The sequence below is a fragment of the Cervus canadensis genome, chromosome X, assembly GCF_019320065.1.
Source record: "Cervus canadensis isolate Bull #8, Minnesota chromosome X, ASM1932006v1, whole genome shotgun sequence".
Classification (NCBI taxonomy): domain Eukaryota; kingdom Metazoa; phylum Chordata; class Mammalia; order Artiodactyla; family Cervidae; genus Cervus; species Cervus canadensis.
In genome coordinates, this window is record NC_057419.1 from 68,513,406 (window position 1) to 68,526,430 (window position 13,025).

General features: G+C 36.6%; 1 protein-coding gene across 9 annotated transcripts in view; it reads left to right on the forward strand.

The window, feature by feature from the left end:
* DMD (dystrophin) overlaps positions 1-13,025 on the forward strand; it is a 2,532,480-nt gene that overhangs the window by 1,954,230 nt on the left and 565,225 nt on the right. For all 9 annotated transcript variants that reach the window (XM_043457704.1, XM_043457699.1, XM_043457698.1 and 6 more), the window contains one exon: positions 12,442-12,596. In XM_043457704.1, coding sequence (XP_043313639.1) covers positions 12,442-12,596 — 155 coding nt within the window. The remainder of the gene's footprint in view (positions 1-12,441; positions 12,597-13,025) is intronic.

A 13,025-nucleotide genomic window follows, 5' to 3' on the forward strand; every position in this document is an offset into this window, starting at 1 on the left:
GGAATTCTATCAAACATATAAAGAAGAACTAATACCTATCCTTCTCAAACTTTTCCAAAAAATTGAAGAGCATAGAACATTCCAGAATTTATTCTACAGGGCCACCATTACCCTAGTGTGAAAACCAGACAAAGACACTACCAAAAAAAAAAAAAAAAAGGAAATTATAGGCCAATACCTTTGATGTGTATCAATACAAAAACCTCCACAAAATGTTGGCAAACCAAATCCATTGATATATAAAGGATCATATGTCATGACCAAGTTGGATTAAGGATGGGTCAATATTTGCAAATCAATATACCACATTAACAAAAAGAAAGGTAAAAATCACCTCAATAGATACAGAAAAAGCATTTGATGAAATTCAGTATCCATTCATCATCAAAAAAAAAAAAAAACTCAACAAAGTGAGCATAGAGGGAACATATTAATATCTCAATTTAATAAAGGCTATTTATGACATACCCACAGCTAACATCATACTCAGTAGTGAAAAGCTGAAAGCCTTTCCTCTGAATTCAGAATCAAGACAAGGAAGCCCACTCTCACCACTTCTCTTTGACATAGTATTGACAGTCCTAGCCATATCAGTCAGACAAGAAAAAGAAAGACAAGGCATTCAAATTGAAATGAAAAAAGCAAAACTATCCCTATTTACAGATAAAGTAATGCTTTATATATAGAAAACCCTAAATAAAGTCTCCACTCAAAAACTAGTAGAACTAATAAATGAATTCAGCAGATTTGCAGGATAAAAGATTAATATACAGAAATGTGTTGCTTTTCTATATGCTAATAATGAGCTATCAGAAAGAGAAAGTTAAAAAACAATCTTGTTTAAAATCACACCAAAAAGAATAAAATGCCTTGGAATAAACTTAACCAAAGAGGTGAAAGACCTATACTCTAATGAGGTAAATTAAAGATAACACAAACAAAGAGAAAGATATTTTGTGTTCTTGGATTGGAAGAATATCATCAAAATGCCCATACTACCTACAGCAATTTACAAATTTAATGCAATGCCTATCAAAATACCCATGACAGTTTTCACAAAATTAAAACAAATAATCCTAAAATTCATGTGAAAACATAAAAGACTCTAAATTGTCAAAGCAATATTTAGAAAAGAAGAAAAAAGCTGGAGGTGTCACCTTAGACTACAGCAATCAAAACAGCATGGTATTGGCACAAACAGACTTGTAGATAAATGGGACATAATAGAGAGACCAAAAATAAACCCACACACCTATGGTTAATTTATGCCAAAGGAGGCTGGAATATACAATGGAGAAAAGACAGTCTCTTCAATAATTGGTGACTGGGAAACTGGACAGCTACATGTAAAAGAATGAGATTATAACATTTCCTCACACCATATACAAAAATAAACCTAAAATGGATAAAAGGTCTAAATGGAAGAACTGAAACCATAGAACTCATATAGGCAGAACACTTTCTGACTTAAATCACAGGAAGACTTTTTTGGCTGTCTCTCCTAAGGCGAAAGAAATAAAAGCAGAATTAAACAATGGGGCCTAATTAAACTTAAAAGCTTTTGCATAGCAAAGGAAACCATCAACAAAATGAAAAGACAGCCTACAAACTGGGAGAAAATATTTGCAAATGATGCTACTGACAAGGGATTAGTCTTCAGAATATACAAACAGCTCATACAGCTTAATATCAGAAAACAACTGAATCAAAAAATGGGAAGAAGATCTGAGTAGACATTTTTCCAAAGTAAATATTCCAATGGCCAATAGGCACATGAAAAGGCACATTCACTAATTTTTAGAGAAATGCAAATCAAAGCAGCAGTGAGAAATCACCTCACACTTGTCAGAATGTGCGAGCATGGTCAGAATGGCTATCATCAGAAGGTCTGCAAATAACCAGTGCTGACAAAGATGTGAAGAAAAAGGAAACTCTTGTACACTTTTGGTGGTTATGTAAATTGATGTAGCTGCAATGGAAAACAGTATGGAGGTCCCTTTAAAACTAAAAACAGAACTAAAAATTCCATCCCAGTGTATATATCTGGAAAAAAATGACAACAGTAACTTGAAAAGATACTTGCACCCCAGTATTCCTAGCAGCACTAATTACAATTACCAAGATGTGGAAGCAACCCAAATGCCCATCAACAGATGAATGGACAAAGAAGATGTGGTACATACATGCAGTGAAATATCAGTCATAAAAAGGAATGAAATTCTGCCATTTGTAGCAATGTGAATGGACCTAATATTATACTTAGTAAAATAAGTCATACAGAGAAAAGACAATGTATAATATTATTTATATATGGAATCTAAAAAAATAATACAGATGAATATATATGCAAAACAGAAACAGACTCACAGACTGAATGTTTTCCTCTGAGATCAGAAACAAGATAAATACATCTGCTCTCACCGCTTGAGTCGTGTCTAACTCTTTGTGACCCTATGCACTGTAGCTTCCCAGACCCCTCAGTCTTCCCAGGTGGCTTAGATGGTTAAAAAAAAAAAAATCTGCTTTCAAGGCAGGAGACCTGGGTTCAATCCCTGGGTTAGAAAGACCCCCTGGAAGATGGAATGGCAATCCACTCCAGTATTCTTAAGCTTCCCAGGTGGCGCTAGTGATAAAAAACCTGCCTGCTCATGCAAGTGATAACAGAGAAACAGGTTCGATCCCTGGGTCAGGAAGGTCCTCTGGAGTGGGAAATGGCAACCCACTCCAGTATTCTTGCCTGGAGAATCCCATGGACAGAGGACCCTGGTGGGCTACAGTCCATATGGTCACAAAGAGTCAGACAAATGAAGCAAAGCATTCTTCTATTCTTCTTCTTTACCACTTCTATTTACCACTGTACTGAAAGTTTAGGTTGGGAAATAGGCATGAAAAATAGGTAAAAATTATCCATATTGGAAAGGAAGAAGTAAAATTATCCCTGTTTGCAGATGACAGGATCTTGTATATAGATAGTTCTAAGGAATACACTACAACTGTATAAAACTAATAAGTTAATTCAGCAAATATGAAGGATGATAGATCAAAATACAAAAAACAGTACTTTTTCTATAAACTGGCAGTGAATAATCTTAACAGTGAAATTCACAAAATTATTCCATTTACTGAATAAATAGCAACAAAATATTAGGAATAAGAAAAATGCAAGACTTTTCTGTTGAGAACTACAATGCTAAAAGAATTTAAAGTTTAAGTAAATGGAAAAGCATGCCATATTCCCACATCAAAAAACTTAATATTGTTAAGATACCCATATCCCCAAATTGACCTACAGACTCTCTGTAGTTCTTATCAAAATCCTCATTGATTTTCCTATATAAATCAACAAGTAGATCCTAAAATTCGTACTGAAATGCAAAGGACAAAGAATAGCAAAAGTAAGCTTGAAAAAAGCACAAAGTTGGAGGACGCACAATTCCTAATTTCAAAGCTTACTAGAAAGCTAGTAATCAAGATGGTGTGGTACTGACATAAAGATAGATATATAGATAAATGAAATAAAATTGAATATTCAGAACTAAATCCTTGCATTTATAGTCAATTGATTGTTGGCAAGAGTGCCTAGACAATTCAAAGGAAAAAGCATATTTTTGTTCAAGACTTCATTCTTGTACCACTGAATTATCCATATACAAAATAATGAAGTTTGACCCTACCTGAGACCATACAGAAAAAATAATTTAAAAATGGATCTTAGAGCTAAATATAAGAACTAAATTATTACAACTCTTATAAGACAACTAATGAACACAATGAGTTAGGCAGTGTATTCTCTGAAAAGATACCAAAAGCCAAAGTGCAGAGAAAAAAATATATAAATTGGTCTTTATCAAAATTGAAAATTTTGTGCTGCAAGCAATATTATAAACAGAGTGAAAAGGTGACCCACAGAATGAGAGAAAATATTTGCAAATCATCTATCTGATAAGACTTGTATGCAGAATGCGTAAGAAACTCTTAAACCTCAGCAAGAACAAGAAAGACTCAATCATAAATCAGCAAAGGATTTTAAAAACATTTTTTCAAGGATGTACAAATGGCTGATAAGCACACAAAGTGATGGTCAACATCCTTTGTCATAAAGAAAATATAAATGAAAACCACAATGAGATACCACTTCATACACACTAGGGTCACACTTGAGTAGGTATGTCAGTCAGGATAGGCTAAGTTACACCACACTAACAAACCATCCCCAAATCTAGAGACAACACAAAGTTTGTGTTTTATTCATCTTATATGTCAAGTGTAGATTCACAAGGGCATTCTACTTAGCTTACTCAGGGACTGCTGCTGATGAGAGCAGCATCTTGATACATACTTCCAAGATCAAAGAGTCAGGAACACAATGAATGAAGCCATTTACTCTTAAACTGCCTGCCTGAAACTGGCATGTAGACAAAATCAGTTGTTACTATCCCCAGTTCAGTGGGGATGCAGATATGTGATCATCTGGTATGAAAAAAAGCACAGAATGTTTATGAACAATAATGTATGTAGTGTACCACAATAGGCTCATGGGATTTGAAAATAGCCGTGGAGATGCTACTTTCTGGGAATGTGTCCTCTGGTTTTCTATCTAGAATCATTTCTACCCAACCAAATCCACACCCTCTCAACCAGACTTCTCTTTGATGCCTGGGGTAGCTGGGTGATTTGTTCATTACAACACTGCTTCAGCCTTTTAATAAAGTCAGCAAATTAAAGAAAGAGCACAGATAAAGAGAATGCTTTCCAAAATGTCATAATGAAATTAAGGTAATGAAGCACTTGGAGGGCTCTCCTCCCTTCTTTTTGTATAAAACTTATTCCAAAGAAGCTGGAAGAGAAATGGGGCCTGAAAGTAACGAGGGGGAAAAATAAATTGTATGCCATTAGTTTAATTATAAAAATTCATTACATGAAGCCATGTAAGACAGAAAATAATGGAACTCTAATGGGTTGGCCGATAACACATTTACTAGCCTGCTCTCAGCTTGTAGTCATTGTCAAAAGGACAAAAAAGTAGCAACTTTGGTATGTAGTCCTCAAAGCTGTTGAAAAGATGAATCATGTCCAGTAAACTGGAAAATGAGGGCTTTCTCAAATAGTATCCCCTGTATAGACTGTTACTTCCTAAAACAGTGTTGTTTGGTAATGTCAGAGGTTTAATAGATGAGTCTTAAAGTTAATGGTGAAAGGCTTTACTTTTGAAATGGCTACCTTACAAATATTTTAACATTTCTATTATATATCCATAAAGAGGTTTTATAGGTCATTTTAATTCACATAAACAAGAAAGAAATTGTATTTCTTTTTCCCAATAAATATGTATAGAACATTAATTCATACTCAGGAGTAAACTGTTTAGTGATTTTTTTAATAAACTAAATGTGTATTTTTTGCTTTCTCTGTTTGGCAAGGTGTTATTTTATTATACATAATAATTTTCCAATCATGCTATAATCATCAAGGAGACTATTTTATATTCTTCAAAATCCAATTATAACAAATCCAACCATCTTCCTTAAATTCTTTTATGTGGAAGCATATCTTCTTTAAGATAGATTGAACTGTGAATTTGAAAGCCAAGAAAACTACATTTTTGTGATGTCTCTTTCACTGACAAGCTATGTCACCTTCATCAAGTCACTTAACCTTTTAGAGGTTTTGCATAAGAGGAAGGTGTTAGAGGAAGAGGAGTCCCTTCCAGGGCCCAAGAGTGGGCTCTTGTCTAACACTTGGAAATGAATTGTCCAAGAAAGCACCTGTGCTGACAAAGCAAGAGACTTTATTGGGCAGTGGAGCCTGAGCAGAGAGAGCAGGAGGGTAAGGGAACCCAGGAGAACTGCTCTGCCACGTGACTCATGGTCCTGGGTTTTATGGTAATGGGATTAGTTTGGGGGTTGCCTCTGGCCAATCACTCTGACTCAGGTTCTTCCTGGTGGCGTGCGCATTGCTTAACCAAGATGGATTCCAACAAGGAGGATTCTGGGAGATTAGTAGGACATGTGGCCTCTCCTTTTTACCTTCCCCGAATTCTTCCTGTTGGTGGTGGCTTGTTCTGTGTTCCTTACCAGGACTTCCTGTCCTAAAATGACTCATGCAAATGGTTACTATGGTGCCTGACCAGGGTAAGCAGTTTCAATCAGTATTTCCCCTCACAAAATGAGACAGAGGAAAGGAGGTAGTGAAAGATGAAAGTGGATATTTATGTAAGAATCATATATTTGAGGGAGAGGTCATATACCCATGGAGGGACATTTGAACTTTGTCTTGCAGGTAATAGGGAGCCATTGAAAGGTTTAACAGAGGAGTAATGTGGTTAGTATTTGTATTCAAAAAAGATTGCTTGAGCAGCTATCCAAGGATGGAAGGTCTGGTTTGAAAGTAAAAAGTAAAACCAATAAAAAGGTTATTGCAAAGTCCAAGTAAGAGGTGATGTGGGCTTAAATTAAGGCAGTAGCCATGGAGGTAGAACATTTGGATATAAGGACACATTGTGATATATCTTTTTTGTGGGTATGCTCCAGCCTCCTTCACCAGCTGAGGATCAACCTACACTGCAGGAGAAGAAGGTTGGGCTAGGGACAGAATCTTCATGAATGCCCACATTTAAGGGAGAGGCAGCAAAAGGAAAACTCAAGCCTTAAGAGTATAGAGAGGACACCCGAAAAGAGAGGGCCAAAGAAGGACAGAGCCTCAAGAAGGACAGAGCAGTCAGCAGCACCAGTCTCTGTCTGGAAATCAAGTAAATAAGAACCTAGAACTTTCCACAGACATTGATCATTGCTGACTGAATTAGTTAACTATTTTCGCAAAAATGCGGCATGATGACCTCACGACGCTATTAGCATACAACTATAAGCATGTATTTCTTAAGTTTGCAGCTTGTCTGGGTGACTTTGCCGCAGGTGGCAGGTTGAGTAAAGTGCCTCTCCGTCACATGTCACTCATCCTTCTCCAGTGATGGCAGGCCAGCCCACTACACGCTTGATAATGGCAGCCGTGCAGAAGGGCCAGCCCCAGTGCAGAAACACGTTTTCAGGCTCTGCTTGTGTCATGTCTGTTAACATCCCACTAGGCTTAGGCAAAACAAGTCATATGGCCAAGCTCATTGTCAAGGCCGGGAAGGTCAGTTGCGCCTTTTGTAGCAGGAAATTCAAAGTCACACGGCAAAGGGCATGGATACAAGGTGGGGTAAAGAACTGAGGTCAGTAATCCGATTTGCCACAGTGACTTCTTTCAGAATAGTTTTACTGAGGTGGCAGTGGCAGAAGCCTGATTTTGATGAATTGTGCAGTGGCGGGAATGTAATCAAGTGGAGGCAATGAGTGAGTGAGTATTCGCCTTTTGAGGAGCTTAACTGTGAAGGGAAAGAAAATGATAGCAGATTTTGTTGCTGGTTAAAGATGGGGAAGAGGCTCATGTTTGAAAGCTGTGCAGAAAGATTTTGCAGAGAGGAAAGAGGCCAAAAAGACAGAAAAGGGAGTACATGGAGGAATAGGAGGAGGAGTGTCAAGTTGGAGGAAACAGTGTCCTTCAGCACGAGTCAGCTCTTCCCCTGAGACTGGAGAGAAATTTATGCTTGATGTTAAATTGTGTGTACTCAGTCATTCAGTCGTGTCTGACTCTTTGCAGTCCCACAGACTGTAGCCTGCCAGGCTCCTCTGTTCATGGGATTCTTTAGGCAAGAATACTGGAGTGGGTTGCCATGCCCTCCTCCAGGGGATCTTCCCGACCCAGGGATCGAACCCGAGTCTCCCACAATGCAGGTGAATCCTTTACCACTGAGCCACCAGGGAAGCATATGGAGGGGGTTTGGTGGATAAATAGTGCAGATACACAAGGCACAATGCCTGGAGAGAGGCAGCCAAAGGGCAGAGAAGATTTTCTATATTTAAATTTGTCTTGTCTTGCCATAAAATATGAGTTTTATTTCACACAAGCAATTTGATTTTGATTTTGAGCTCATAACACACCTAAGGCATAAGCAGTATAAGGAGCGCCATCCTGTTTTACAGACAACAAAGCTGGAACCCAAAAGGTTGAAGGCTTTAAGATCAAACTACAAGACAATGGCCAGTCCAGACTTCCTGGGAAGATGCCTTTTCATTAAGCTGCATGGCTTTTCATGATGTTCCTTTGAGTGAGAGCCATTAAAACTTTTTAAATCGAGTTCATCTAAAACAAACCTGAAGTTTATTTGCGGGTGAACATCCCAAAACACATTTGATAAGAAAACTTAAACAATACTCAACTTGAAAGTTGTAATTGTAGGTCTGCATACTCACGGCTTCCCAGGTGACTCAGTGGTAAATAACATCACCTGCCAATGCAGGAGATGCAAGAGATGTAGGTTCAATCCCCGAGTCAGGAAGATCTCCTGGAAAAGGGCATGGCAACCCACTCCAGTATTCTTGCCTAGGAAATTCCATGGACAGTGTAGCCTGGTGGGTTCCAGTCTATGGGGTCACAAAGAGTCGGACACAACTGAGCACACACACCTACTGCATACTCACATTTATCTTTGAAATTAAAGGGAGTCTTTTAGAGGTACAGCATTATAGACAATGTCTATGAAATAGTGGGTCCCTTTCTTTCACTGAACAGAGGCTCTCTGTGCTGGCTGTAGTGTGGTTCATTAAAAATAGCAGTAGCAGTAATGGTAGTAGTAGTAGTGATTATGATTAGAGCTAATACTTTTTTAATGCTTTGGGTATACCAGGCACCACTCTGTTTTCCCTGGATTTTGCAAATTCATCCTCATGTTAATCTTTCAAGGTAATAAATACTGTTAATATACATATTTAATAAAGGGGAAACTGAGGCACAGAGAACATAATTAATTTTCCCATCTGTCACATCATTAGTAAATGATCAAGTCAGGATTCAAACCCAGCAGACTCATTCTGTTGCCCAAGCTCTTAAATACTCTTTCCCTTCCTCCTTTGTTTTCTCCCGTGTTGGGTCAATATTCCTAAAAAGAGTTCTGACAAAGAAAAAAGAGAAGATAAGCATTAAAAAATTTGTATACTCAAAATTCTTGAATTCAACTTGTGCCATAATCCATGATCATTTTTTCTGCCTAAAATACTGTGTAAATACAGAGCACATATTGTAGCAGCATCATATGAGGTTTGGATATGAAAATTTCTTTCCTGGTTGGTGACACAGTCTTATAAGAATTGAGCATTTTCTATTCTTCATAGAAACCACACACACATGTCTTCAAAATCATCTTTTTTTATAGGCTAGTGCTCATAGTATTTTAAATTTCTTCATACACCATGATCACCACACAATTCCCTATAGAGTATACCATTGTAAATGGAATTCAGAAGTAAAAAGAATGTGTGTGAATTCCATTGTATTTTTGAATTTACACTTCTTCCGTGGTCTGGCTTTGCCCCAGGACTGAATTTCACAGTAGTAGGCAAAGCTGGTCAAGGTCATTGTTCATGTTGTGAATGACACTTGGCTAAAGCCCAAGGTGATCAACATATTAATACCTTAGGAGGAAGGGAAACCAGTCTGTTCTGTCTTTAAGGGAGAAAAGGGTGCTGCCTTGAGAACCTTTGAGTTTAGATAAGGGCCTAAGCCCTGTCAATGTGAGTCAAGGTCAGTGGGATTTTTTTCTTTTTAATCCTACATCACAGCAAAACCTGAGCAGTACATGGTGAAGGGCAGCGTTCAGTCAAGATTTCCTTAGGTATAAAAATTTAAATTTCAGTGTGAATACAAATTTGAAGCAAAATATATGGCCTGTGTATTCTTCTCTTTCAAGCATTAAAGCATACCAAAAAACTCTAGTTTGAAGTCAACCCTTACTGTTTTATTACCTTTTCCTATGAAGTCTCTAATTAAATTTTACCCTGCTATGTCCTTCAAGATTCTGGAAAATTCTAGCATACTTTTCAACTTCTATTTTTGGTATTTTTTATGATCTGTAGATTCAAACCAATGAATATATCTCTTATATCTAAACTTTCAAGTAGCAACCCATGAGTGAGAGTTGACTTCCAAGTTTGACTTTCCGAGATAAAATAAATGATTTTAATTATACTTAGTAAAATTGTAATTAGTGTTTTATATTACTAAATCTCTGGGAGGAGGAAATGCAAGCCCACTCCAGTATTCCTGCCTGAAAGATCCCATGGACAGAGGAGCCTGGTGGGCTACAGTCCAAAGGATTGCACAGACTTGGACACGACTGAGCAACTAATAAGCATGCACACATTGCTAAATCTACAAATATACTCTGATGTTGGTTCATAATAGATGTTTCTTTAGCATTTGCATTTTTCTTCAAAAGGAATTACTTTACAGAAAGGTAACTAAGTTATCAGTGTCAATTTTGTAGATTCTTATGCTGCCATTTAGAGATTTAATAGATGATTGATAATAAGCTCTTCTTTTAAGCTCTGAATACCATCTTCTGGATAAAGGCCAATTGGTCTTTCATATCTTAGTGTACATTACTTTTAACACTGTAGATTAAAAGTGGCTTAAGTGAAGAGGGAAAGGGGAAAAGGTAATTTTGTGCCATAGGAAATTTCTAGAAAGGCAAAGTCTTTGGTGTGTGTGTGTTTTACCTCAGAAAGGCTTTCGTTCAGTGTGAGGCTATAAAAGTGGAAAAGAAGTTTATAAGGAGAAGCGGGTGTTCCACAAAGTTAAATTTTAATTACTTTGTAGTACAGTGAATATACTCTGTGCCTTTAAAAATTGTCTCTCTTTTTATAGCAAAACTTAGTGATACTGGCTTTAGTTGGTTGCTGCTAGTTCAGTTATCTGGGTCTATTTGCTGTTTGCAATAAATGCAATTATTTTGTTTGATTCTAGAATAGACTGTTCTAATTAACTGAGAAATGCCAGATTGTATACTGACTATACATTTTCAAGGAACAGGAGTCTACTCAAATATACTGAAACTATGCTGAAAGTACTAGTATTTGATTTTTATCATCATAAATCGTATTAACATAAAAGAATGCATATTAAAACAAGAGCAATTACTCTTTTCACAAACAACACTTAGTTTTAATTTTCTCTTTTCCCCTTCCAGTTCATGTCAATGTACTCTTACAGATTTAAGAAATACAGTGAAGATAGAAATTGTGTTCTGTTTTTGTCCTTAGGATTTCTGTGCACATTTACTGCATATTAGACCATTGGGTTGATGTATTGTCTTATTTTAATGTCCTCTCATTAAACATTGAAATCGTTTCTCATTTTTTACTATTTTAGTTAATGAAGATCTTTATTCCTATAATGTATTTCTTTTAAATATTTTACTAGGACAAAATATTAAAATTAGATTATTGAGTCAATGGGAATAAGCATTTGTATTTCACTTGATATATATTGCCAAACTGTCCTAATAGATACCATTCCCAGAAATAGTATATGAATGTGCTAGTTTGGCTACAGTCTTTCCAGCTTTGGGTTTTATTTTTTTAAACTTAATTGGTGTCAAATTGTAATACTCTATGTTTTTCATTTATTGGAAAGTTGAGTTTTTCATTTTCTATAAAAATAGCTTTTATTCTTTCTCTTGTTTGAATTACCTGTTACTATTCCTTTGTCCATTTAACCCACCATGTTGGATTTGGTATAACTGTCTTGGTAATTTAATAAAACTATAATGTTTACAAGCCTCTCCCATGCATTTGAAGCAATGTTTAATAGAAATGTGGGGTTAATATGCATCCAAATGAGCCTATCATTGGTTTATTTCTTTCTTTGGTATATGATACCAAACATTTGGTATATGATATTTCAAGTGATAAAATAGTGATACATGCTTCGATAATACTCAATTGTTAAATGTAATAAACGAAAACATAGATCATTTGGTTTAGAAAAATTTATATATTTAAATTTTTATTCTGATTTTAAAGTAGAATAGTTGTAAGTATTATGAATAAGCCGATCCTTTAAAGAAGTTCAAAAAGAAAATAACAGTATTTTTTTTTTTGAAGCTCAATATTTTCTGTATGCAACTTTAGTTGAGTGCCAGTAGATGGCACTAATTACATAAACAATTCAACAAGTTAATGACGGGGCGGGGGGATACATGTGCTATTTTTTTCTGTTCAAATTTTGGTATATGTCATATACTCAACAGTGATTTGGGAGCTTATTTTTATAGTTTGTTCTCTCCCATGATAGAAAGACAATTAAGCCAAGTTTGTTTCCAATTAGTTGCTACTAAATTGAAATACCTGATACTGAGTATTGCTCAAGATGCTGCATTTGAAAACTTTTGTCATGAAATGTGGGTTAGCTTATACTGTCAAGATTGACTAAACCACACAGGGTCAGTGAAAAGCAGTCATGCAGACATGCTCTGACCCAAGGATTCAGAAGTTACTTATGAGAAAGTCCAACTAGAGATTTCAGAGAAAAGTGACATTCATTCTCTTTTTCCATGTGCATCTATAGCAGTTGGCCAAAGACCTCCGCCAGTGGCAGATAAATGTAGATGTGGCAAATGACTTGGCACTGAAACTTCTCCGGGATTATTCTGCAGATGATACCCGAAAAGTACACATGATAACAGAGAACATCAATGCCTCTTGGGCAAGCATTCATAAAAGGTATGGACTCCATTATTTCTAAAACTATTTGCTGACTTCCATGATGGTGTGGTGACCCTGGGTGGACAATGCAGATTTGCCCTCCCATCCTGCTAACCTGGGGCTTGCAAGGATCCAAGATGAGAAATGCCAACTAAACTCACATTCTTTCTGAAGTCCTCTTTTTTTGTTTTAAAGATGAGGGACCTGAAGACTGGTGAAATCAAATGACTTGCCCACAGTCAGAAAGGTAGTGACATAGCTGTGCAATTAGACAAAAACAAAAGATGGATTTGTAGGTAGATGAGCCATTTATCAGTCTGCTTTGAGAACTCTACCCGAAGAAATATTGTTCTACTCCATCACGATGCATACTGCCCCATCTTTAATCTGACAAGGAAGTCATTTGGGGGTTCATGATGGAGTTACAGCTACTGATGGTGCCATCAT